The sequence below is a fragment of the Globicephala melas genome, chromosome 3 (genome assembly GCF_963455315.2).
Source record: "Globicephala melas chromosome 3, mGloMel1.2, whole genome shotgun sequence".
NCBI classification, from domain to species: domain Eukaryota; kingdom Metazoa; phylum Chordata; class Mammalia; order Artiodactyla; family Delphinidae; genus Globicephala; species Globicephala melas.
In genome coordinates this window covers 56,399,385-56,426,369 of record NC_083316.1, presented here as the reverse complement: position 1 = coordinate 56,426,369, position 26,985 = coordinate 56,399,385, and the positions used below count along the sequence as shown (strand labels likewise).

The 26,985-nt window shown below is 48.3% G+C and overlaps 1 protein-coding gene across 11 annotated transcripts in view; it reads left to right on the top strand.

Annotated features, from left to right (window-relative positions):
* Positions 1-23,368, top strand: part of ZNF366 (zinc finger protein 366) — a 328,855-nt gene extending 305,487 nt beyond the window's left edge. For all 11 annotated transcript variants that reach the window (XM_060295874.1, XM_060295882.1, XM_060295875.1 and 8 more), the window contains 4 exons: positions 1,582-2,939; positions 6,091-6,282; positions 16,064-16,238; positions 19,212-23,368. In XM_060295874.1, coding sequence (XP_060151857.1) covers positions 1,582-2,939; positions 6,091-6,282; positions 16,064-16,238; positions 19,212-19,738 — 2,252 coding nt within the window. In that variant the 3' untranslated portion in view covers positions 19,739-23,368. The remainder of the gene's footprint in view (positions 1-1,581; positions 2,940-6,090; positions 6,283-16,063; positions 16,239-19,211) is intronic.
* Positions 23,369-26,985: the final 3,617 nt, after the last annotated feature.

The following is a 26,985-nucleotide window of genomic DNA, read 5'->3' as shown; positions in this document are numbered from 1 at the left end:
AAGTCAGGGCTATCTTCCCACTCACAGAAACACAAAGCAAAGACTAATTGACATTATGCTTTAGTTCTCTAACACTTTCACATAACAGTTTTAAAGAATGTCCAAATAGTCATATAATAAGGGCACATATTTTTTCCCTCTGTTGGATTTCTGCGTATGAATTGGTAATCCAACATAAAAAGACCCTTTTCTGTTCTAATTGTGCTGTGGTTCTCAAACCTCTCATAAAGACACACATGTGATTTGGGAATATCCAGGTACTTGTAAAAACTGCATTTGCCTCACGAGGGACTACAGAAAATCACTGGTCCTTTCACCCCTGGAACCCTCACCCTGCACTGCTCAGCATGTAGTCATTCCCGGGGCCAGAGAGCTGAGTTAGTCCAGAACCTATCCCAGCCCTGTCTTCAGTGGCTTGAGGCCAGACCTGACACCTGACCAGGCTGACTGGTTCTGTGGGAGCCTCTGCTGAGCAAAGGGGACCAATCCCATTCAAGCTCAGAGGATCTAGGTAGAAAGGGCTTCACTGGAAATGTGAAGTCAGCCACTTGGCTCTTTCCACTTGTATCCAAGTGAGGAGGATAGAAAACTGCCAAGGAGACGTGTGAAAGGAAGCATGGCCCCTGGTTTAGATTCTGGCCCTACGGGCTCTCCTAGACATACCTGATGCTGTCACCAGGACACAGTAACTGGTTCAGCAGGGAAATGACAGGCACCACAGGAGTCACCAACACCAAAGGCCAAGCTTTATTCTGAATGACACCAACGTGAAGGAAGAGACACAAGTGCAGTTTTAGAGACTCACGATCTTGGAATTTTTTCCCTGAAGTTGCTTCAGGTGGAGGATTTGAATTCATGAATTGCCAGGATGACTCTGTAACATTGGATTATATGCTTTTCTTAATCACATTGATTTCATCTGCTCCATATATCCCAGCAGCACACTTTGCTGGGGGTGGATACTCAGAAAGCCTGACATCTGAGTTAAGCAGTAAAGTCCCTTCTCCTGTGTGGCCTTCAGTATCCCCGTCCTCCAGAAGCCAAGGCCCCTAGACAAGGAGAGGCAGTGGAAATCAATTCACTTAGAGAAGAACTGCCCCTAAAAGACATTTAAAGCGCCATCTGGCAGATGCAATTCCATCTCAGGCTGCAAAGTCGCAGAAGAATGTGTTCCAGTTCTGACTCCTGCCCTGAGTGGCTGTGGGACTCAAGCATGTTGTTTCATCTCTCTGGGCCTTGGTACCCTCATCTCATATGGGGACAATGGCCAGATGAGTTCTCAGGTTTCCTCCCAATCCAGCCCACTCTCATACCTCCCCTCCTCCGCCCCCAGCTACGGTTTTGTGGCTGTGATTTACACAGGAGCCCTAGGGTCCCACTCCAGGAGGTCAGTGCTTTACATATTAGTAACCGGGTTTGCAAGGGGGAAAATATGATATTTTAAACAGCCTTCGGATAAATGGGGAGCGGTATTAAACAAACATTACTCTTCATAAATTAGTACCAACATCTAGCCACAACTCTTTATGGAAAAAGGGATTTTTTTTTTTTTTTTAACGATAAGTTTCTTTCTCTTTAAAGGAAAATTGCCAAGGATGCAGAAGGAAATGAAGATGGTCAAAGACGAGGGTGTGCATTTCAGTTTGGGTGCAAAGAGGGCGCCCTCCTTCCCCCACGGCCTGCAGCCAGTGGTTTCCCGAGGAAGAGCTCCTCCAAGACACCCATTCCCGGAAGCTCTCCGGGGGCCATTTTCCCAGTTCCGGTATGAGCCTCCTCCGGGAGACCTAGACGGATTCCCGGGGGTCTTTGAAGGAGGAGGGTCTCGCAAACGGAAGAGCATGCCCACCAAGATGCCCTATAACCACCCCTCGGAAGAAGCGGCTCTTGCCCTGCACCCGGAGGAGAGCAAGAACCCCGGGCCCCCGGAACTCCGCCTGCTTTTCCCGCCGCCGCCGCCACCGCCGCCGCCGCCACGGCCCAAGTACGACTCGCGGATGATCGACCTGTGCAACGTGGGCTTTCAGTTCTACCGCAGCCTGGAGCACCTGGGGGGCAAGGCCGTCAAGCAGGAGCCCGTGAAGCCCAGCGCCACGTGGGCCGCGCCCCCTCCGTTCCTGCCCACGCCCTACCCCTATTACCCCAAAGTGCCCCCGGGCCTCCTGTTCCCCTTCTTCGTGCCCTCGGCCTCGCCCTTCCCCTTCAGCCGGCACACCTTCCTGCCCAAGCGGCCCCCGGAGCCGCTGCTGCCCCGCAAAGCCGAGCCGCGGGAGAGCGAGGAGACCAAGCAGAAGGTGGAGAGGGTGGACGTGAACGTGCAGATCGACGACAGCTACTACGTGGACGTGGGCGGCGCGCAGAAGCGCTGGCAGTGCCCCACCTGCGAGAAGTCCTACACCTCCAAGTACAACCTCGTGACCCACATCCTGGGCCACAGCGGCATCAAGCCGCACGCGTGCAGCCGCTGCGGGAAGCTCTTCAAGCAGCTCAGCCACCTGCACACGCACATGCTGACCCACCAGGGCACGCGGCCCCACAAATGCCAGGTGTGCCACAAGGCCTTCACCCAGACCAGCCACCTGAAGCGCCACATGATGCAGCACAGCGAGGTGAAGCCGCACAACTGCCGCGTGTGCGGCCGGGGCTTCGCCTACCCCAGCGAGCTCAAGGCCCACGAGGCCAAGCACGCCAGTGGGCGGGAGAACATCTGCGTGGAGTGCGGCCTCGACTTCCCCACCCTGGCCCAGCTGAAGAGGCACCTCACCACGCACCGCGGCCCCATCCAGTACAGCTGCTCCGAATGCGACAAGACCTTTCAGTACCCGAGTCAGCTGCAGAACCACATGATGAAGCACAAGGACATCCGGCCCTACATCTGCTCCGAGTGCGGCATGGAGTTCGTGCAGCCCCACCACCTCAAGCAGCACTCCCTCACGCACAAGGTACTGCGGGGCCCCAGGGGAGGGGAGCGAGTCCCGGGCCGAGGGCCCAGGAGACCCGCGCTGCTTCCCACCCCTGACACGTGTAACCCTGGGCAGGAGGCGTCCCTTACCTGAGCCCAGACGTTCTTCTTCCTCACCTTGAAATGGGGGAGAATGAGGAGACTAGCCATCAAGCCCTTTCCCATCTCGACTTCTGGAGTCTCGGGCGGTCCTAGAAAGAAAGAGTGCAGTTTGGAGAGGAGGGTGCGGAAGGATGAAGGAAGCAGCTGGTGCTTGGGCTGTTGCTTATTTGCCTCCCAGAATCCCTAAAATTTTATTTCTGGAAACTTCATCCGGGGCGCTAGCATGAGGGTGCATCAGTCCCTATCTACCCAAGACCAGCTTTGTGCCTGGGATACATGAATCGGAGCCTTCTAGAAAACTCTAGAACATTCTCTTGGTCTTTTTCTGCTAAAGTTGTGGCTACCTTTTGCTTTATTTTCTCCCTCAACTGCTTCATTTGCAGGTGGCTTTGAGGGGAGCAGAGCCTGGCCTGGGTCCAGCCGGGTCTGTGCTTCCTCCATTGAGCTTCTGCCTAGTTGGTGGCAATGCTCTGTGGCTTGTATTATATGAGGCATGAGAGAGCATTCTTCTCTGTTGGGTTTGGTTTTACCTTCCCCAGCCTCAGGTCTTCAAGGAGAAATATAGGCCTGCATGTCTAAGTTCAGCCTAGTTTGCAGACAAAGCCCTGGAGTCATTCTGGATGAACTAAAACAAGGCCCCGGTGCGTTCCTGAAATCTTACCCAGCCAAGCTAACTTGGGTCTGCTTTGAGCTTCCAAGAGGGGAAGTTTGCCCCACTGAACTCTACTCTCACACCCTTGACCTCAAATGGTTTTCTTGGCAGAAGAAACTTCTAGCAAGCCAGAGTTTCTAAAACATTCTTTCATTCTGAAAGGTCAGGGGAGGACTTTGCTCAGCCAAGATAATATTTCTGCTGTGGCATTGTGGGTTTCATTTGATAGGTTAGGACCAAATATGGACAAAATGCATGACTGCCTTGTGGGCTCTGCACAAACAGCTGCCCTGCAAAAGGCACCTTAGATGCATCCAGAGAGGAGGTGCCTGCCTAGTGCAGGAGCCATCAACAAGGAGCCTGAGCTGAGAGTCAGCCACCAGGAGGGCCATGTGCTCATTTCAGGGACTCCTACATGTGTGGAAGAGGAATCAGAAATGCATTTTAGAACACATAAAAATTCTGTAAGATGGTAGAAAATGAACTCAAAATGGAAGAAACAGCCTAGTATCTGAAATAGGTCTTGTTTGAATTAGGAAGCAAAATGCATTTTAATTAAAAGAGTCAGCAAACAGTGAGAGGTAGTATTTACTGAGCACTTGCTAAGTGCCAGGTACTGTACTTCTCATTTAATCCTCTTCAACAACTGTAAGAGCTACCTATGGGTATCGTTACTCCAGATTTGCAGATGAAGACACCAAGCCATGGGAAGTCACCCAGCATCTCTGTCTCTAGCACCTGAGCTCTTGAACACAACTATCAAGACTACTCCCTCCTTCCCTTCACCCAGCAGCTCCGCAGGTCCCCTCTCTGAGATTTCATTGATCTTATTAAAGACACAGCAGCTTCCTTTGTCCCCTAAGCTGTGTCCAGTCTCTCATTTACTTGAGGTCTAGGCCAGCCCACATGTGAATTTCACTTTGTTCATAGAATTCTCTTTAGAGAATTCCAAAAACAGTGATAAGTAGGTGCTAACTAGATCATAACCAAGTATAGGGACAATGTTGAGAAGAAAGATGCTGAAGTAAATTTTAAACCCATCAAGAAAATAGTTTTTATTAATTTAATACTTTTAAACTCAGTTTGAATACGCAACACATTTTAAAAATTCATCTTCTTAGGAGGACATTAAAATTTAGATCTCTTCATTAGCATAAATCCATACTCATCTGCAATCATCTAGACTAGACAGTATTCCAGTTAGAAAGAGCCCCTGGGTTCTCATGTCCCAGCACTTCAACTCGAGATGAGGAAGCCTTCGCCAGGAAAGGCTGCGGGACTCATCTAAGGTTATGCAGCCAGTAAGCAGCTGGACAGAGACCCAAACTCACCCTTTAGTGCCATGGGCTCACCTAAACTGAGGAGTGGTACTCTCTTACCATGTCCCAAATTAAAGAAATGAAAATATAGGCAGAGGGAACCTTGGAGCCCCTCCTGCCTTAGGTCACTATGACTATCAGGCCGTATGGGTTTTATAAGATACAGTTGTTAGCTAAATGACTTGTTCTACACCTGTAATAACCTAGTTTTAATACCATGGTTCTGGGTCCTTCCAAAAGTCATTCTGGGTCAAGATTTCTTGCAACGGCCGTTTCAGACAAGCACTGGTTAGTCAGGATTAGATAATACTCTACTCACGCCGAGAGTCCCCAGAAGTGCTTTCAGTTGAGGGCATTGATGCTTACGTATTAAAACACTTCACAAACAGCAAGGGAACTAGAAAATCTTCTTTCCCCTTTTCTAATTCAGAAAGCTTTCCTCTGCCGAATTGCTCTATCAGACAGAAGCCGGCTTGGAGGCTCCGTAGCCAAATCACAGAGGCCACTGTGGCCCGTGGGAGCCCAGGGGACCATCTCAAGAGGCGATTATCGAGTTGTAATTTTTTGAAGTGTGGATATGAGTTGTTCTTCTTGGATTTTCAAATCCATTAATGAGGACTCAAGAGGACATTGGTTTTCATATGGGAAATGATATTATCAGCTTAAGGGGTTTTGTTTTTTCATTATCACGAAAGCCGGATTAGACTCATTTCACATACCATTCATTCCACGGTGCTCTTACCAAAGTCTTATTAATCCCTGAGAACTGTTACCGTAAAATTAACCCCAGCAGCAGCAGGAACAACAAAACCAGTAGCTTTCTTTTCCTCTAGCAGTCTGGCTAGTTTATGGTTTTTAGAAGAAAAAAAGGATTACGTAATCAACACTTTTCAAGAAAATCGTGGTTTAACAAGGCTACAGGCACACCATTTGGAACTCAACGTCTTTCACCAAATCCTTCGTGGATTTATGTGGCAGAGAGAAAAGCAAAGACTACTGTCCTGATGAAAGTCTGCTACCTGCTAACCACGGTTCTTTTGCGTCTTGACCCCTCCCAGGGCGTGAAGGAGCACAAATGCGGGATCTGCGGGCGGGAGTTCACTCTGCTGGCCAACATGAAGAGACACGTGCTAATCCACACCAACATCCGCGCCTACCAGTGTCACCTGTGCTACAAGAGTTTCGTGCAGAAACAGACCCTCAAGGCGCACATGATCGTCCACTCGGATGTGAAGCCCTTCAAATGCAAGGTGGGCGGCTGCCCGGGAGGAGCATGGAGAGGGAGGGCTCAGAGGGCTGTGCAGGTGCGCAGGAAGACTCTCCAGGGAACCTTCTACTCAGTCTCATCAGAGGGACCTCTGCGGCTCAGAGAGGTCTGCAGCCAAGCCCAGGCCTGTCTGCTGCTCTGTGCCTCTCTCCACCGCAGCTGTGCTCAGCTGAGCCCTAGGAGCTGCCCTGTGTGTCTCGCTGTGGAATCGGTGCACAGGGCGTGGAGACAGCCAGTGCAGGGAGCGCTGAGGGTGGAAGGCCCATTTGAGGAATGAGGTCGTTAAAGGATGAAGGCGGTGTGAGAGCTGGTGCTCTAGAAAGCAGCAGTCAGGTGTCGCCCTCTTCCCCTTACAAGCCAGTGAGTAGAACACAGAGAGGAGTCAGAGAAGCTTCCAGCCCTGTCCCCTTCCCTTCCCACTCCCCCCTGCCACCCCGCTCCTGCCCTCCGCACACTTGGACTGAGCACTGTAATTTGAAGGCAGGTCTCCCGGAGGGGATGGAAGAGATTCCAAGGCTAGCCCCTCAGGTGACCTCAGAGATGCTTGCGTGGGCAGAGGAACAACTGTGTGCAAGGTCAGCTGAGGTGCTTCTCGTTTATTCCTGAATATGATGGAGCATCTTCGTTACAATCTCTGTGTCACATTAACTTGGTGGGGTTTTTATTTCATGCTCTAAGGTAAAGTGTGAGCTGGAGACGTGTAAAGCCCAAGGTGCTGACGGGTATGACACAGAAATGCTCAGACTTCCCAGGCTGGCTCCCCTCCCCTCATTGTTTCTCTCCTCCACTTCTAAGATGAGAAGGAATCTTGCTCAGGATTGGGCAGTTTAATTCAAGGAAGGTACTGGCAAGTGACACCTCAGTCACAGAAGAGGGCTGAGGGGGAAGCAGAGGGAAATCGCCACGTTCAGATATCGTTAGAGCCGTTCTGTTTGAAATGGATTTGCCTTCTCTCTGTCCTGCGTGTCTGATGGGGTCCCAATGATATTCTTTGTCAATGCCTGTTCCTGGAGTAGGGTTCCCTGCTTCCAGGGGCTGTTCCTGCCTTAATCCCTCAGCAGCATGTGCCCCCACTTGAAGGAACCCCCTGTGAAGCTGACTTCTTTCCTGTGCTGGCCACTCCTGGACGGGGTGAGAGGGGTCAGGAGCCAGAGCTTCCCTAGACCTGTGTGGGCATTCTCCGGAGGTGGGGGAGGGAGGGGTCTCCCTCCAGCCCTTTTCCTGCCACCCACTTGTGTTTCCCCTCCTTTCCTTCAAGTTCCCAGTGGTTTGAAAGTCAATTTATGTCCATCTTGAGTGATCTGAGCTGAAGGGGGAGGAAGCTGCGTGCAGGATGGTGTACGTAATTCGCAGGGCCTGGTGGGAAATGAACACGGGGCCCCCTTGTTCAGATGCTATGCAGAATTTCAAGATGATGAAAGCAGAGCGTAAACACCAAACCTGGGACACTTCTGAGTTCAGGGCCTCGTGTGACCACATAGGCCACATACCCGTCAAGCCAGGCTGACTGCGGGACCCTGTGGACTCTACAGACCAGCTCTTCTATCTCCCTTTAGACACGCCTTTGGTTTCCCTTTCGCCTCGCTGAGTCCCTTGAACGCTTCACTTTTTACAGAGCTGTTCCCGCCTGCCAGGGATTTACTGTCTCCTACAGTAGAGGTGCTATCAGCGGCTCATCGCCCCTCTTCATTCCTTGTGTTGAGTTTACTCTTGGGCTTCGAGCATGGACTGTATTTTTATGAGCTGGTGGTGGGGCGCATAAAGTCGTTAAAATACTCAGGAGCCATTGCATAATTCGTAGTCCCCCCAAAATCCACGTCCATCCAGACCAGCCAGCTCCCTCCTCCACCTCACCAATTCAGGGCCAGCAGTAGTGGTTAAACCAGGCAGAAAACATCCCTGAAACAGAGGGATACGTCAGGGCAGAGCCAATGCAGGAAAAGGACTTGCCAGCTGTGTGTGATTTGGGGGCACAGAAGCAGTTCTGTTTCTCTACCTCAAGGGCCTCAGAGGGGCCTGGAGGATCTTGGACCAAGTGGTCCTTGAGGATTTAGAGTGTTCTCTCTGGTACCAGTGCATAGAGACGGGACATGATGGGACATGATGGGCCCAGTGATGCCAGGCCTCCCTTCACCCCAATGATAGCACACCACACATGGTTCAAAGGGTGTCTGCTGGTCAACTATACAGTTCAGAAACTCAATCTGACATCTCCTTGAGGGTGGATAAGGCTCCAGATATCTGGTCACACCATGAAACCCCATAAGAGAGGGGCTTGTAGCAGGAAATGCCAGCTGTGATAGAATACAGTTTAACTCTCCAGTGGGAGTTGGGCCTGGCACAGGAATTGGACTGGTCATCTGCACAGGTCACTTCTTCCTGATGAGCAGGTTCTCTCAGGAGACCACGGGAGGTCGGAGGCTGCCTAGAAGGCAGTATGTATCATTTGAACAAAAAGAACTGGATGTTAAAGTGTATGTTGGTCAAACTTAGGTGGCCCTTCTCCATTCTTAGACATTCCTGAAATAAGAACAGGTGTCAGTCACCTCGATCAAGAGCCTCTGTCCCCTGGCGAGTGCCAGAACATACTGCCAGGTTCTTCCTCTCTTCGTCCCCGTCTCCCTGCACAGTGCCACCTGCTTGGTGTCCTCTTCATACCATCACCCTTCTTCATTTCAAAGGAATTTCAGAGCATGTCTGAATTTGCAGATTATGTAATGGGGCCCTGTGTATTTATAAACTAGCTCCAGATCCCACTGTGGGATAGGCCATCTCCAGATGGTGTCCTGGGGACTTTGCTTCTTACTCACGTTGTGCTGTATTCTTGGAAATCTGGCCCTGGGTAGGGGTTGCTGGGGTCTGAGAGTTGGGAGAGGAACAGAGGGCCATTTGCCCATCACCATGCAGTTCACAGCCCTCAGAGAAGAGTGGATGGCTGGCTACACGGTGATGCTGGAGAACAGGCCCAGACAACTACACCCGAGCTCTGTTGCGGTAACGGGGAAGGGTTATTCCATGTATGGGACTTACACGGCTGGAAAAAAGAGGCAGACCTTGCTCCAGCCATATTCCAAGAGTTGGCTCCATCTCCTGTACCCCAAAACTTGCCAAAAAAAAAAAGGGAGACTCTTTAAGTAACAGATTCTAATTTCCTGGGATTCTCACCACTAAAAATTCTTCCTAACATAAATCCCTCCCGCTGTGGCCACATGAACTGGTTCTCTCTGGCCCTGGCTCAGTGGAAACAGCTGTCCACAGCAAACAGAAACATTCGTTTACTGCGGGATTAGGCATTAACAATAGGATGGAAAATTCGAGGAGGAAAGGTTTCTGGTTTTTTTTTCTTCTTATAAAAAAATTACTGCCCTTCTGGGTTCTTTTGCTATTGGCTCGACTTCTGGACTCCTTGCTTCTTGGAGCCAGCTGGAGTTTCTCCAGAGACCTGCGCCTGTAGACTTAAGCCACGTTTCAGAAATACGCTTCCCAGATTCTGCGCAAGCACGCAGGGGTTGACTTGGATGCTCTCCTCGTAGCAGCCACACTCCATAATAGCAAAGAACCAGCTGCTGTCTTTGGGAAACCTGTCCAGGAAAAGCAGTCATCCAGAATTTCCGGGACAAATTCTCCTTTGAGATGGGTGAAGCCGGGAGCTGCCGATGTTATGAATCACCAGGTCATCTGCAGCCTGGCCCAAAGCAGAGGGCTGAAGGCTGAGGCAAGAACACATGGAAAAGGATGAGGTCTCCCTGAAAAGGGTCCCTGCCGCCTCCGCCAAACTGGCTCCATCTCCCCCTCCAGCTCTTGGATGCTCCATCGGGGAGAAACCCAGTGGGGACTTGCAGGGGCCCAGTGCTTGGGATCAGGGTTCTCAGGCTGGCATCGAGGGGGTTAAGGCAGTGACCAGATAGCAGCCTTTTGGCAGCAAAGCCCTCCTCAGCAGAAGGAAGGATATAGCTGTATGAACTGCCTGCTTAACAATGCCCCGCATGTCCCCAGGGGCCCGCCTGCAAATAGATTTCATCTTGCTTTCTCTTGTACTTTTCAAAGCTTCCTGTTTTCTCACGGTCCTTTTGGACAGTTTACAGTCTCTCTCTCCCTCCCTCCCTCTCTCTCCCTTTGAGGAAAGGAACACCCTCCTTATTAAAAGAGAGAGAGAGAGAGAAGGATGTAAGGGAAGGGCAGTTTAGCGGAGGCCATTCTCCGAGGCTGCAGGCTGCAGCTCTTTGACCTTTCCTCTCAGAATAGGGAAACACAGGCTTCCTGGTGCATCGCAGTCTCAGTAGTGTGCCTCTTTTTGGCTTTGTGGGCCTCTGGCCCCAGCCCAGTGGTTGCCCACTGCCATCACTCTGCCTCTGTGCACAGCGACTTCTCTGTGACTCTGGCTGTCAGCGCTGTCTCTGGGACTCACAGGAAGTTGCCTGGACCCGGGAGGGAAGGGGCGTCAGGAGGCCAGAATTAGGAGCTTCTATAAAGATAAGGGGACAGGGCCTCTGCCAGCTGTTTAAAGGGCTGACAGAGGATCAGAGAGCCAGATAATAGGCTCCCCAAAGCCTGCAATCTAGGATGAATCTTCTCTTTCCATCCACATTCCCAGGGCTGCCTCAGCCACACCTGCTTACATTTCTCTTATGCCTCAAGTAACCTGGCAGGTATTTACTCAATACCTTAATATTGAGATCCTTCCTCAATATTCCTTCCACATAATTTGGTTTAAAAAGACAGTACCCTTATCCACAAAGAACTTACCATTTCTAGAATGTAGAATGTACATGATAATGATAGTCTAAGAGCTAATATTTATTGAGCTCTTACTATTTGCCAATCTCTTTACCTGAATCAAAAACCTTCATAGGAGGGGCTTCCCTGGTGACTCAGTCGTTAAGAATCCGTCTGCCAATGCAGGGGACACGGGTTCGAGCCCTGGTCCAGGAAGATCCCACATGCCGCGGTGCAACTAAGCCCATGTGCCACAACTACTGAGCATGCGCTCTAGAGCCCACGAGCCACAACTACTGAAGCCCGCATGCCTAGAGCCCGTGCTCCACAACAAGAGAAGCCACTGCAGTGAGAAGCCCGCGCACCGCAATGAAGAGTAGCCCCCTCTCACTGAAACTAGAGGAAGCCCGTGGGCAGCAACGAAGACCCAATGCAGCCAAAAATAAATAAATTTATTTTTTTTGAAAAAAGCCTTCATGGGAAACTAAGATTATCATCGACATTTTACAGAAGAGAAAGTGGAGCAAGTTCTGTATCCCTCTGGGGTTTCACCACTGCCTCTCTGTTCTGCCATCTCAAAGCCCAGTGATCCATGCAACCCATTTTAAAAGGACAGTTCAAAACATTTGTTCCCATTTCCTATTACATCTTGAGGTCCGTCTCTCTATATATATTTATTTATTTATTTTGGGCTGCATTGGGTCTTTGTTGCTGTGTGTAGGCTTTCTTTAGTTGCAGTGAGCAGGGGCTACTCTTTGTTGTGGTGTGCGGGGGCTTCTCATCGTGGTGGCTTCTCTTGTTGTGGAGCACAGGCTCTAGGCGCAGGGGCTTCAGTAGTTGTGGCCCACGGGCTCAGTAGTTGTGGCTTGCGGGCTCAGTAGTTGTGGCTTGCGGGCTCTAGAGTACAGGCTCAGTAGTTGTGGCACATGGGCTGAGTTGCTCCGCAGCATGTGGGATCTTCCCGGACCAGTGGTCCATCCCGTGTCCCCTGCATTGGCAGGCATATTCTTAACCACTGTGCCACCAGGGAAGTAAGCAACAGACTTCCACCTCTCTCTTTAAAAGTAGGTATAAAAGTGGGTATTGGTGGAAAAACTGATATTTAATGTCAGAAGCACACTAATACTGCTCATTAGAGCAACTGAGAGTTCAAAAGGGCTGGACTGGTTGAGATGACCACCTGCAAGATGACATCTGACTCCTTATCACTGCAGCAGCTTCCTGTACCAATACTGTGCCTTTCATCTCCACAGACTTTGGCAGCAGGTGATTCAGCAAGTCTTGACTTGGGCAAGCTCTTAGCCTCATGTCTCATGATGAAAGCGGGCCTTGTAGATGACTGCTTTTCCCAGGAGAAGAAACTAGAGTTTTGATGCTCCCTCCCAACTTTTCTTCCTTCCTGTCTACTCCTCTCCTCTCCTACAAGGATTCTGCTTAGAGCTCACTCACACTCAAACCCCACCTGAGGGTGCCGTCTTTAATTGCCCCAGTCCTCCTTCTGTGGCCCCTCTTCACTCGTGGTGACTGAGAGACCTCTCCAAATTTCACAGACACAAAATATATCCATTCATTTGTGTATAGTTATGTGAGGACAATCCTCTGAGAAGGATGAAGAGGCCAGGTGTTCTGGATAAGGACCGAAGGGCTTTGTGGAAGGGTCAGAGGCTGAGAGGAAGAAGCTAAGGGTCCCAACCGCTGAGATGTGAGTGGTGTCCAAGTACTTCAGGTCCTGAGTTAATTGTTTCTGTCCTCCTGCCACTGAGGATTTTGGTTTGCAAACTAATGTGTATAGCTTTAAAGGGGGCACGCGAGAGAGTTGGCCATGGCTGCTTTGTGGAATTTTTGCATAAGGACGTGATATTTTTCCTGACTTGGTTGTTTATTTCCTAACCGTATACTTAGATATTCATTAAGTGTTACTACGTGTGTAGCCCTGTGCTTGATACTGGGGTTGGCCTCAGAGAAGAGGAAGATAGTTCTTATGTTTCTGAATACTACCTGGGACACCTTTTAGTGCCCTAAACATCTTTCAGAGTTGACACATTATTGCTTAGCCCTGGGAAAGCTCTCCATTGGCTATCAGTAGGCTATCATAAACCATGAAGGGTAACTCTGGTATATAAAAATTAAATTTTATCCACAGCAACAAAATTAGTCTTCTTTACCAATCACACATCAGATAATATAGCTGACCAGCCACGTTCCACAGTGCATCTTCTTCCCTGAGGCTGTAGGCCTTGATTTCAGGAGACAATATCATTTATTAAAATGATAAAACATCCTAATGTCCCCACATACCACTAAAATGTCCCAGGAAGTTCAGTACTGAATGAATTGATCCAGAAAAGCATTAGAGTAGAAAACACACACTCAGCTATGATGATCATAAAAGGTTGCTTTTCTGAGGCTGCAGAAGAATCTGGAAAATACCCAGCAGTAGCCCTCTTCATGTGTGCACACGTGTGTTGGATGGAGGTAGGGTGACGGGGGAAGGGAGCTGCGACCTCAGGCAGGTGAATTACAGGATCTGCTCCAACCCCAGAGTTACAGCAGTTGCAGCAGCAACAAGCAGTGGATCATTACCACAATAGTAATAGTTACTGTGCCTGTAGTTTAAGGTTGATTGAAGTGTCTGAACATATTTAATGAGGAGACTTTATTCTTGTGTCAAAACAAAATCAAAAGGCACTCCACATATTCTTCAAGGTTAGGCTAAAATTTCATCTCCTTTGTAAAACCCATTCAGACCAATCCAGCTTCTAATACCTCAGCAACCACAGATGATAACTAAAAGTGGAGTATCACCCTCCATGGAAGTCATTGAAGGAAAGAGGAACCCATTTCTTCCTTCAGTTCTCTCCGTCTGGCCTATAGGACCGTGAGACCCATCCAGGCTTGGACTACTGCAGTGGCCTTCCAATCTCTATCTCCCCTCCACCTACATGTCTTGTGCTTAACTACCCATGGCTTTTGCTGTTTTCAGATCTTCTGCTACGATGTGCCTCACCCCTTCACTCACTCAACAGAGGCTTACTAAGGAACTATCATGGGTCAAGCCTGGTGCTAGGCAGGGATTATAACCAAAAGGCAGGCAGAGCCTTCAGAGATGCTGCGGTCTGAAGGACAGTTCAGCTCAGCAAGTCCAGCAGCAGCATTGCCCCAAACAATCAGAACTGTCCCATGAACCAAATGAGATATATCTGTTCTAGAATGACCCATGACTGGAAATACCTAATGTAGAAGCTCTAGGTTCAATTTTTTTTTTTTTTTCTTAGCCAGGATGGAGAACTGGATAAACTAAGCTAATAAAGAGAACTCTACCAGAACTCTCACACATGGGCAAAACAGCCACAGGCTGATATATCTTTATAAATTGTCCCGGTTGAGAATAAAGAGAAAGCCGGTATCCATACTTTCCCCTAAATTAGACCCACTCTCTCAGCTTTTCCCCTCTTGGGTCACCTTTTCCAAATGAATGTGGTGAGGGGTGCTCTGAATACTGAGTGTGGGGTACCAGTATGCTGAGTTCATTCTCGCTAGTAAGGAAGTAAAAAGGGAAAATACGTAACACCCCCAAATAGGAATCATTTAAAAACACAGAACCAGCCGTTTATTATTCATGCATGGATTATCTGTGACAAATCTGTAATCCCAGGATGGCTTCCTCTTCCTGCCCCGCATTCCTTTAGGCTAATCTCCCAAGGTCACAGTTGTTAGGTGTACCCATTCTTCCAAGGCCAGCTCAGCTCTCACCTCCATAGCCACCTGAAGAAAACACTGTCTTCATTAATAAAAGTTCACCCCAGAACCTCCACAATGGCCCTGAAAACATCTCTCGGTGAGAAAGGAAGACGGGTGTCAGCTTCGGAGGATGCCGTACCCCGCATCCTCTCTCTGGGCACCTCTTGCCTCATATCACTACCCTTACGACATGAGCCTCTGAGGGTGGGAAGGGAAAAGGGAAGGAGAATGTTCCTCCCTTAATGCTCTGGTCCCAGCACAGACACAGAATCCTTCTTTGCATTCCTCACATCACAGTCAAGGAAGGGCTGGAGCTTCCACACGCTGCTGTGCTGAAGCTTGGGGACAAGAAAAGCAAGGAAAGCACCCCAGAGCAACTGCTTCTGTCTTACACCATCTGCATCTGCACACATTGCCTTTGAAAAGGCAGTTCTGTTATTCCCAAAGGAGCTGGAGAACTGCTGTGGTCCATCATGTATTTGCAATTTGATGGAAATAGAAATTTTTAAAAAGTGAATAAAATATGTTTGCTTTTTGTATACCTAGGATGATATTTTCAGTACTTCAGATCTCTACCCAGAGAAAAGACACACTCCTTCCTTTTAACTCTGAAATCCATCCCCAAAGTTAGCAAATTTAAAAATTAGAAAAGCATTGCCTGATATAATCTAACAGAAGAGTTATACTGGGGGGACACAGTATGATGTGGTGATTGACGGTGTGGCCTCTGGTGTCCGAGGACCTGAGTTTATTATCCCAGCTCCAGCTGTGAGCCTTGGCCAGTCTTTACTCTTAATCCCTCAGTTTGTCCATCTGTAAAATAGGGATGAGAACAGCACCCATCTCATAGGACTGATGTGGGTTAAATGAGATATTCCATGGCAGACTTGGGACAGTGCCTTCCATATTGTAAACACTCCATAAATATTAAACAAGTCATCGTATCCTCATCATTCAAGCGAAGCACACTTTGAGCAATTGCTTTCAGAGCAGCTTTTCTCCTTTCCAAAAGGTTGCATTCAAAAGAAGCTTTAATAGCTTTGCAATTTTTACCTTGAGTTTAAAAATCCCAATACAACAGGAGTAAAATCTCGTGAATCCAACCCTACCTGTGCTACCTCTGAGCCTGGGCTCGATCCAGCCCCTCCTTGACTTCCATGGGGACAGTTTCTTTGGAAGCAACTTAAAAATGCCAAGATCCAGACAAAGTAGCGACGCATCCGTCCTCACACAGGCCTGGGTGTGGTCGCCTGGGCAGGGTCCCCGCCTTTGAGTAACCTGTGTCCTCTTCATCACTGTCTTCACAGCTGTGTGGGAAGGAATTCAACCGGATGCACAACCTAATGGGCCACATGCACCTGCACTCTGACAGCAAACCCTTCAAGTGCCTCTACTGCCCCAGCAAGTTCACCCTGAAGGGGAACCTGACACGCCACATGAAAGTGAAGCATGGGGTCATGGAGCGGGGCCTCCACTCTCAAGGTAATCACCCTTCCAGGCCAGTGAGGAACAAATGGGAGCTGAACTTGTCTTTAGGGAGCTTTACTTTGGGGGGTTATTCTTACCGTCATAAAAGGGAGCATAATTCTCAAGACCACAGCAGAGTAGCGGGAGCAGGTTGTCAGTGTTGCTGTAACACACGTAAAGCTGGTATCTGAAGGTAGTAAGTAAAAGTGAATTTTAGGAGGTAGATTAGAATATCATAATGATGCCACTCGGTACCACTATTAGTTCTTTGTTCCAGACCCTGCAGCAGGTGCTTGGTCTCTGTGAATCTTTATAGTAACTCCAGGGTGGAGGAACTTCTGTTATGAGGCTTTGAAACATTAACTTGCTCAACTGAAAAGTAGCAGACCGAGAATTTGAACACAGACCTTTCTGACTCTAAAGCCTTATTGTATCCTCTTTATCGCACTGCCGTTAAGGGGCAGGTCTGCTAGTTCTGCTGTCAGCAGAAGTGTGTCTGTAGCAGGCTAGGTCTCGTCTATCTGTTCACAACCAGAAACTCGCAAGGACAGTTTTCCTGCTTGGTAGGGCTGATTGGCCCATAGGCAGAGTAGTGAGTCTCCCTAGCTGAGCCCTAACTGAACTGATGAAAGTTTCTGCCTCCTTCATCTTCTTGGTCCCTTCCTTAGCAGTGAGGAGTTTATGTTCCGCACGTACTGGGTTCAGTAGGTTGTCCTTCAATAAATGGGCAGTAAATGCTTTCTGTCCAATGCAGTGTGCTGTATGCCATGGCAGATACGAGGGGAATGAGACCACCTTCATTCGCCCTCTGGGAGGCCTGTGTGTGGGGAGAGAAGACACACATATACGTAACTTACAATATCATGCTAACTGGCCGATATGTTCTGATTCACATATGATCCAAGCACAGGGTGACGCACTTAGATTTTATTGCTCGTCCCCAATATTCCACAAAGTAGACTGCGTAATTCTCATTTTATGTAAATGGAGACCAAGGCCAAGAGGTGTTACATAAACTGCTCAAGGTCAAACAGCAAGTCTGAAGGCAGAACTGAGATTCTAACTCAAGAATTTCTGGCTCAAGCCAGTGCTTACTGCACTGAGTAAAAACATGGGGGGGGGTTTGTTCACGTTTGCTGCTTCTCCTACCCCTTTACAAAAGAGGTGGTCAACTAGGCACCCGTATTCATGAATAGGATGCACGTGTGCACACCCAGCGTGAAACAAAATGATGGTAGCTTTCAGATTTCTCAAACACCCACTGAGTTTACGGTGACTCCTGGTTGAGAGGAAACTGTGATCATCATAAAACAAGGCCTGGAGTTTGTACAAAAGCCCTGAAAAAAATTCTGGTTAAAAAACAAAAGCACTTTATTTCCCTGAGAATGTTCTTTTTCTGAATCATTCTTTGCATCTCTGCTTGCCTGAGCTACTTCCCAAGCTAGGCCTGGATTCTTCCAGAATAGGTGAAGTATGCTCAGTCACCAGGGCTAGAGACATAGGAGGTGATGAGGAGACAGTCCTCCATCTGAAAGCCTGACTTGGTCACCAGGACGTACCCCATACAGATACTCATATCCTAACAGGCGACTAAAGACTGTCATTCTTCTGGACAAATCAAGAGCATCACCATATATCAGAGAGTTGCTTTGAAAGTTTTTAACAGACTTTCAACAATTTTAATGTTTTCAACTACAAAAGGTGTTAGCATTTCTTCACTCTAGGTTTTGAAATGGCTCCAAAATCAAGACCCAGATTAAAAAGATCCTCCCTGTGCCCCTGACAAGATTAAAGCTACAGACAGCTTCATCGCCTGACCACACCATAAAGCAGGCAGCATTGGACCTCGGCTTCCTTTGTGCATCCCCGCCCCAGAAGCCTGCTTCCCCCTGTGCAGCAGGGTCTGGCCGCACCCCAGCCCCCTCCCTCCCATCCCTCTCTTCAGTCCTCCCCGCCTGGTCCTCAGGGCCTGGCTGCTGGCTTACCACGGGCAGACACCTCCAAGATCAAATCAGGTGGAGCGCTACCACATGCCTGTTGGCTGCTGAAAAGTCCATCCCTACAAGGGCCTTCAAACTGAAACTAAAAATGAGACCCTCTTACATCACTGTGCCCAACAGCAAGGACCCTTGTGGTGGGACACAAGGGCTTTTGAGCTCCTCAGAGGACCTTCCTGCACCCTCCCTACCTACTCTGTCTGTGCTCAGGGGGCCCAGTTATGGGGTGGCCCCCTTGGTCCCAAATGGAATATCTGGGGTTTTTTTCAAGTTGAAAATATCTCTATTATTGTTTTATTTTTTTTCTTATGGTAAAATGTGTGCTCACTGTTAAAATAAAAAGAAATATATTTGAAGTGAAAAGGAAAATGTAAAAATCACCTCATAGTTAATCATTTTTGAGATTTTGGCATATGTCCTTCCAGATAGTTTTTGATATATAAAATAGAATCTACACTATTAATATATATGATAAATAATATATATGATAAATATATATCTCTTTTACTTAAAGGATATAGAGAATACCTTTTATGATCAGTAATAGGTCTCTGCATCTTCTACACATAGAAGTACCTTCTACACACGTCATACCTTCATTGTATGGAGGTACTATTATTTATTTAAACAAACCTCTATCGTTAAATTGATAATTGTTTTCACAGTCTCACTATTAGAAGCGTGGTGATGAGCATCCTTACATATACATCTTGTGCACCTGCCAGACTGTTCTCATAGTTTAAATTCTCAGTAGTGTAACTGCTGAGTCAAAGGTGTGCTTATTTTTAAAGCTTTTCTTGCATGTTGCCAAATTCCCCTGGAAGGAGTCATACCGATGTAGACTCCATCTGTGACAGGGCCCATCTCTCTACAGCCTTCCTGGGGATTTCTCTGCTTTTCAAATGCAAAAGCAAGCTACACTAACCGGCCCTGGGTTCCGCCCAGCGACCTGAACGTTTCCCGGGGCCTGAACGTGCCTTTGTTCCGGCAGGTTTTGGAAGGGGGAGAGTTGCCGGGGCGCAGACGGCGGGGGGCCTGAGGAGCCTGCAGCAGGAGGAACCCTTCGACCTGTCCCAGAGGCGTCGGGCCAAGGGGCCAGCCTTCCAGCCGGATGTGGAGAGCGCCAGGGGCAGCTCCTGCCACGAGGAGGACGACGACGACAACTGCTGCGAGGCGGGGCGGGACAGCCCGGGCCTCAGCCCCCGCAGCCCCCCGCTCTGCGCGCCGCAGGACCTGTCCGCCAAGGCCGACCCGGGCCCCAGGGCGGAGGCGCAGGCGGGGGAGGACGCGCCGCAAGGGGACCTCCAGCCGAAGAGCCGGGCCAGCCCCGGGCCCGAGGGCGTCCGGGAGAGAGAGTTTGCCCGCAGAGACGAGTGTCCCGGCCTCCTCCGGGCCCTGCAGAGCGCTCGGCGGGGCCCCTCCTTTTCTGATTACTTGTACTTCAAGCACAGAGATGAGAGTTTAAAAGAATTACTGGAGAGGAAAATGGAAAACCAAGCAGTGCTTTTAGGGATCTAAGTGGACGGTTTAAAAATTACACTTGGAGAATGAGCACTAGGCTGTGCAAGTACAGCTTTCCGCATGAGCTCTCGTTTGCTGGAGGCGGAGAAGGGCACGAATCTTTACAAATGGCTCAGACTAAGTGAGCAGGGATGTCCTCACTCACGTAAATGCTTCTCAGGTCATTCACTGGGCCCTTGATTTTTAACACACATGCAAGGTCTTCTTCAGTGTTATTTCGTGGATCTCCAGTGTAATAAACTGTACATATTCTTCTAGACATCTAACTGTAAGCTGATGCCGAGGTGCTTTTAGAAATTATATCTTCCATTGACTAATACGGTAAATTTCTTTCTAGTTGCAAAAATATGGTGCTTGACATGTTACCTTATTAATGACTCTTTAGTTGAATGTGTAAAAGGTATAATATTTTTCCAGATAGATGAAAATATGAGTAGTTGTATATAGTTTAAAATTTGCTATATTAAATAATCAAAAAACGCCAGAAATGACACAGGAGGGTGAGTTATTGAAGAGGACGTTCTCAAGTAGTTGCTGCAGATATAAGATAACATTTCAAGAGAATAAGAATAATTTTGACTAAGGAAAAAAAACAGCAATACTTAGATTCCTGCCTGGGTCTGCCTCATTTGGCTTCTGCTAACCTTCATCAGATGTGGCATTTGGAGCATATTTTCAGATAGCCCGCCAGTGCTCAGCGTCTGCAGGCTAACCCCGTGTCCTGAGCAGAGCTCTCTCCTGGAGACCTTGCTCGAGGCTTCGTGCCCCGTAAAGCAGCTGCAGGAAGAGTTGTCACCCCATGAGCAGTGGATTCCTCCTCAGTGCTGGAGCTGGGTGGGGGGGAGGAACTCTCCCTGAAATTTAAGCTCTAACTTATTTAGAGTATTAGAATAACCATAGGCTAATCACTAGTAAAGGATTTTCTGGGCTGTATTCTCAATGCTACCTGAACATTAGAATCATCTCAGGGAGCCTTTTAAAACATACCAACGCTGGGGCCTGACGCCCTGAGGTCCTGATTTAATTGGTCTAGGGTGGAGCTCTAGCACTGGTTATTTTCCAAGTTGCCCCAGATGACTCTTCTGTGCAGCCAGGGTTGAGAAAGATTGACTAGGCTGAAATAGTGGCTCCCAAGACCCCCTCCCAGGCACTCCATAAATATTTCAGCTTCTGGCTTTAGACTCATTAAGATAGAAAGCAGGAAACCTTGAAATCATACTGCTGACTTAGGCCTTTTTACCTGTTCTGTAAGAGCCTCACGAGAGGAAACACACACACACACACACACACACACACACACACACACACTGTATAAACACACACTTTTTGTACTAGAAATGATGCCTGTGTTGCTTATGGTCACTTAATGTTTAAAAATACATAGCCAGCCTATAGTGACTAATTATTTCTTCCTAGATGTGTGAATCGTGAGTCCGGTGAGTGGCAGTGACTGTCAAGGGTGGGTCGAGCCCCACAGGTAGGCTTCCCTTAGGCACCGGCGTCTGACGAATAAAGCAGTGCTGACAGGATGTCACATATGTGTGACTGACCATAAGCAGTGACCCTCTGGTACTGTGTCTGTGTTTATGTAAAAACTGTCCCTTGGTAGTTTCAACTCGTATTTGTAGAGCTAGGTACTGTTTATTATTTGCTTCTTCTCCTCCCAAAGTTACCAGTACATTTCTTTAGACGACCTGGCCCATCTCTGCCTGTGGAATGCTGGCTTTTTCTCTTGGCCAAGGTGCTTCCCCGTCAGCCTCATCTAGTTCTTGTCAGTCACACGTGCGCTTTGTCAATCCCTGATGCGTTCCTCCCGCTGCCTTGCTTAAGCCTCCTTCGCCCAGCCTCACCACCACTACAACGTGCCAAAGCTGCTTGTGTTGGCTACTGCCATCTATGCCCCAAGGTCAGAGCACCTGCAAAGGGGATGGTGAAGGGAAGAGTGTGGTTTTCTGCGGTTACCAGCACAACTCTGGGCCAAGAATCCATCCAGATCTTCATAGGGGCAATTTGCCTTCCATCCATTATTTTTAATACAGCTCATCAGTGCCTCTGATGACATCACTCAGAGGCTGGCAGAGTGGAGGACCTGCTACAAAGGCTGCAGATTTCCAGTTTGTTCTGGGTGTGCGGAGCTGGAATAGGAACTAGAAAAACTAGAATAGCAAGCTGTAGACTTTTCCACCCAAAACGAATCACGTGGGAGTGTTTGAGGAACAAGTTAATGTTGAGATGGAAAGAGTATGGTCTAGAATGCTGGTTTCCACATTGTGTGCTGAGAAGCAAGAGGTCCCTCTTAGGCCCTTCTAGAGCTGCCAGGGGAGGGAAAATTCTCAACCCATATCCCCACTTCACTCAGAGCGGCTCAAATTCCATCTGTTTTATGTGTTAGGCTTCCAAGTAAAATTTCATTTGGAGGAAGAGAAAAGGGTCTAGGAAAAGTCATAAAAAATTGTTATGGAATGTATTCTAAAGCCTGTTTTTCATTCTTGACTCTGGATATGAGAGACTTAATTAGATATAACCCACTGGTTCATATGCACTGACCTTCTGAGAACCAAGGCTAAAACCTTGGTTTTGTATGTGACCAACATCCTGGTTGGCCTGGGACAACCCGGGCTTATACCTGTTGTCCCCAGGTAGTTACTAAGAGTGTCACCTTAACTCTCAAAAGTGTTCCAGTTTAGGGGCTTCCCTGGTGGCGCAGTGGTTGAGAGTCCGCCTGCCGATGCAGGGGACACGGGTTCGTGCCCCGGTCCGGGAAGATCCCACATGCCGCGGAGTGGCTGGGCCCGTGAGCCATGGCCGCTGAGCCTGCGCGTCCGGAGCCTGTACTCCGCAACGGGAGAGGCCACAACAGTGAGAGGCCCGCGTACCGCAAAAAAAAAAAAAAAAAAAAAAAAAGGCACCCTATGCATTAAGTGCAGAGCTAAGGGGAGGGTTGGCCAACCTTGCCTAGAGCTAATTAACCAGGATGCAAGTCTGAAAGAGAAGCCATGAGGCCATCCTCAAGAGAATTAAGGGAGGAAACCATCCAAGGTCATCAGCAATCCCAGGACCAGGATAGCATGAAATCCATCACATTGTGACACTCTGAAAATAGGTCACTACCAAATGCTTTCCAGGCTTTTGACCACTGTCTTTGAACCAACCAACTGACCCAGCCAACTGGCATATTTTTCTTTTATCCTTCTTATTCCGGCCTATGATTACCCCCTGTTGTTGCCTTTCAACTCATTCTCTCTTTTTAAAAATTTGACTCCCCACTGGCCATGAGACTGAGGCTGACTTTCCATGACCCCAGAAGGGTAACTGGTATATTTGTATGTGAGTAGTTACATGAGACAACCCAATGTGCATACTGTATTTATTAAGCCCTGAGGGCATTTAATAAAATATTAACATCGTGTTTTGAATTACGATCTTTGTCTGCTTTGCTGGAACAAAATGTAACAGAGCTAACATTTAAAATCCTTCACATATTTGGACAACATTACACCAGATGTTGATTTTGTACAGAATTCTGGCTTGCTATTTAAAAATAAAACTCAAAGTGTGTAGCAACCCAAGTTGTGAATATTGCTTTCTGCTTCAGTGAAAAAGCAGTTTACCTGAACATAGCATGTAACCTATATTTTGTTAATTTAAGCAAATAAAGACGTGTTGAAAAAACTGAGTTAATTATTTGTGAATACCTGAAATTTTGCAAGGAAGCTGCCACTGTCAATGTCTTACTCCTGCCCTCAGATGATCTGCCAGAGCAGTTCCTACAGGTGGGCGTCTTAGCCCCAGGGAGACACGGGTGATGTCTCCCTCCCTTAAGGCTTCAAGAGGATTAATAAACTTCAGCTCAGCAGCAGGCAGGTGACATCTTCCTCATCCTCTTCTCTCCTATTCAGAAAAATTAGTTCTGGAAGGGTGTCATGGAGAAGTGGGAGGCTAGAGGCAGGATTACTTTATTCTGCGTCGAGTTCTTTGTACAGTGTATGTTCTCGTGGGCAAGAGCACAAATTCTGGTGCCAGGTTCCTGGATTCAAAGCCCAGCTCTCTCACTTCCAGTCTTTGGGACCTGAGATGAATTTGTGAGCATCTCTCTGTGCCTCAGTCTCCTCATCTGTAAAATGGGACCCAGAACAGCACCTTCTCACCAGATGGTTTTGTGAATTAATATACGAAGACACTCCTGTGCCTCGCTCACAGTGTATGCCTTGTAAGACTTAGCCATTATTATTACCATCAGTGAATTGGCCAGAAAACTGAACACTCAGCTGTCTCCCTTCACCAGAGCACTCACAAAGCTGTGTCAGCATGGGAAGCTGTCCATTTCTCAGGAAACCTCCCTTTTAAACGTTATATGCTGTTACTTGCCAAGCACTGTGCCAGGTGACTTATACACTCAATCTCATTTAAGCCTCATGCAACCCTGAGAGGCAAAGGTTATTATCTCCATTTTACTGATGAGGAACTGGAGGGTCAGGAGAGTGAAATGACTTGCTCCAAATTACTTAGTTAGCAAGTTCCTCCTTTGCCCTCCAAGCATATAGCCTGTAGCAGGTTGGGTTCTCTGGAAGTAGATGCTGAGACAGATTTGGGTGTAAGATGTTTATAGGGATCAGTACCAGTGAAAAGAAGGGGGAGGAGAGAAGATTGAGCAAAGAGAATCCAGACTGTAATGCATGCCTGACCAAGCCTCACCCAACATGGTGGGCAGCCCCGGGGCAAGGTCTGCCCGTCGGAGCTGTGCCACACTGGGCAGAGGCGTCCAGGCCTTTGCGCACCCGCCTTGCTCAGTCTCCAGATGTGAGCTGTCCAGGAAGAGCATGACCTCAGGAAGGTGTGACCCTGCAGCAGGGACAGACCCTGAGGGGCTCAGGGAGCTGCTGGCTGGAGGCGTCTGCTGACTGCATTGCCCACAGCTTAGCACAAGGCCGTCTCTGAAGAGAGACCGGGTCACTCATCTCTGCGTCTGCCGCAGCCCACCTCTTGCATCACTCCAATCCACTTCTTCACATACACTCACAGAATATCTTCTCCAGGATTCCAGTGGGCCTCTCTCCCTGAGGGAGAACTAAGAAAAGGGAGAGTAGTGGGTAAACTTCAGCCCCATCGCTGCCATTAGTCTAGGAGACACGCTGATGTTCATTTTCTCCTTCCCCCATTACCTGTCTAGATCCCTCTCTGCCAGGCTCAGTGGCTTTCCAGGTGGCTTGACCCAGACCCTCATCTCCAAAGGGTCTGAGCCTTGGTCATCATGTTGCCCTGGACCGAATGGCTTTGTCCTTCCCACCCCCTGTGCCCCTTAAGCCTTAACCCCTAGTGAGATGGTATTTGGAGGTAGGACTCTTGGGAAATAATTAGGTTTAGATAAATTCATGAGGATGGGACCCCCATGATGGGATCAGTGCTAAGATCAGAGTCTTCTCTCTCTACAACGTAAGGACACAGCAAGAAGGTGGCCATCTGCAAACTAGGAGGAGGGTCCTCACCAGACACAGGAGCTGCCGGCACCTCATCTTGGACTTCCCAACCTCCAGAACTGTGAGAAATCAACGTTTGTTGTGTAAGCCACTCAGTCTGTGCCCAAACAGACTAAGACAGATGTCCTTCTCAGAATGGAGTTGCTGTACCTGTTCATTTACAGTCACAGGTGGGGAAGGAAATGCCAAATTAACCCTAGGTGGGTTCCGTACGCATTCTTCCCTGACCCCTTGTGTAACAACAGCCTTACTCTCTCCTGCTGATCAGGTGGTTTACCTCTGCCAAGATGGTGACTCCTTTCCTTATCTGCTTGTCCCTGGAAACAAGGAATAAAAAGTGCCCCGGCGACAGACATGGCTTATCATTCAGTGGTTCTCTTGCTATGCCCCAGGTGGAAGTGTACCCTCTTTGAGGAGAAGAATTGCTAACCCTGCAGAGCTCAGTGTCACAGGGACGAGAAATACTAAGTCTCCCAGCATGTCACATGAGTGAAGGGAAGTAGGGCCACTCCTGCTTCCACCCTTTATCCCTGGACCCAGGCATTCTTCCTGTTGAGGACATAGGACCATATAAAAGTCTTTGATTCAATGAATGCACTGGAGGATGACACCCCATCCTTGTGGGGTATTTCCTCCAAGAAGAGCTCTAGGGAGCTAACCACTTCTGGGTGGTGTGTATGTGATATGACCAATAGATCCTGTGGTCATAGGCCCATCTCTCACCTCATTTACTGTAATGTGAATTCTATGGTTTGATGTGATATTATATAGGATTCTGTGCCGATAGAACAAACACTCCATAACCCTACCCCTTGCAAAGCAGTGCTGGCTGAGGTCCTACCAGCAGAAAGGGCAAACCTACATCTGAAGTACTGTGCGTCTATTCCTGAGGCAAAGAACTACTGGCTCTTCAAGTCAAAAGGGACTCGGTATAGTCAACTTCTCACCAAGTGACCAATTGGTCTTCTTGAGCAACGGTGCCATATTGCAAGCTCAGCATCAGTCTTCATTGCTGGTATGTTGGATATTCAGCGATAGATCAGCCTTGGTCAATGCAATTCATGCTGTTGTGCTCATGTGTAGCCTGCATCTCTGCCACTGTGGCCCCTTCATTCATATGCTCTTTGTTACAGCACTGGAGTGGCTGTTGACAGAGGGCTGAAGTCAACTGGCAAGGTCACTTGTCTGCCTCACTATTTAATGTTCCTCCATGGTGGATGCTATCTGATGGGTGTTAGCATGTGATACAAAGATTTTCATACTTTGTGTTCACTCCCATATGTCTATGCACACACCTCTACTCTAGATAGACAATAATAGTGAATATCTACTTTAATTAGAGTGGTCAGGGAGTGACGTTTAATTTGAGAACTGAAGGATGGAAAGACCCAGCCATGGAGAAAACAAAGGCAAGAGCATTTCAGGCAGAGCAGACAGCATCTGCAAAGGTCTGTGATTGAAGGGGACATGGCCAAGGAAAGAAGGACAGTGCGGAGAACACAGCAGGAGAGGGAGGGTGATGCAAGGTGAGGCTGACACGGCAAGCCACTGAGCATGGGGGTGAAATAATGAGATTTACATTTTCTAAAGCTCATTCTGACTATCGTGTGAAGGGTGGGTTGGAAGGAAGCCAGGATGATGCTGGGAGACCATTAAGAGGCAGGGGTTTTTGCCCATGTCAAAGAGCTTTATTCCTATGTTTTCTAATAGAAGTTTCATGGTTTCAGGTCTTACATTTAATTCTGTTTTTTTTAACATCTTTATTGG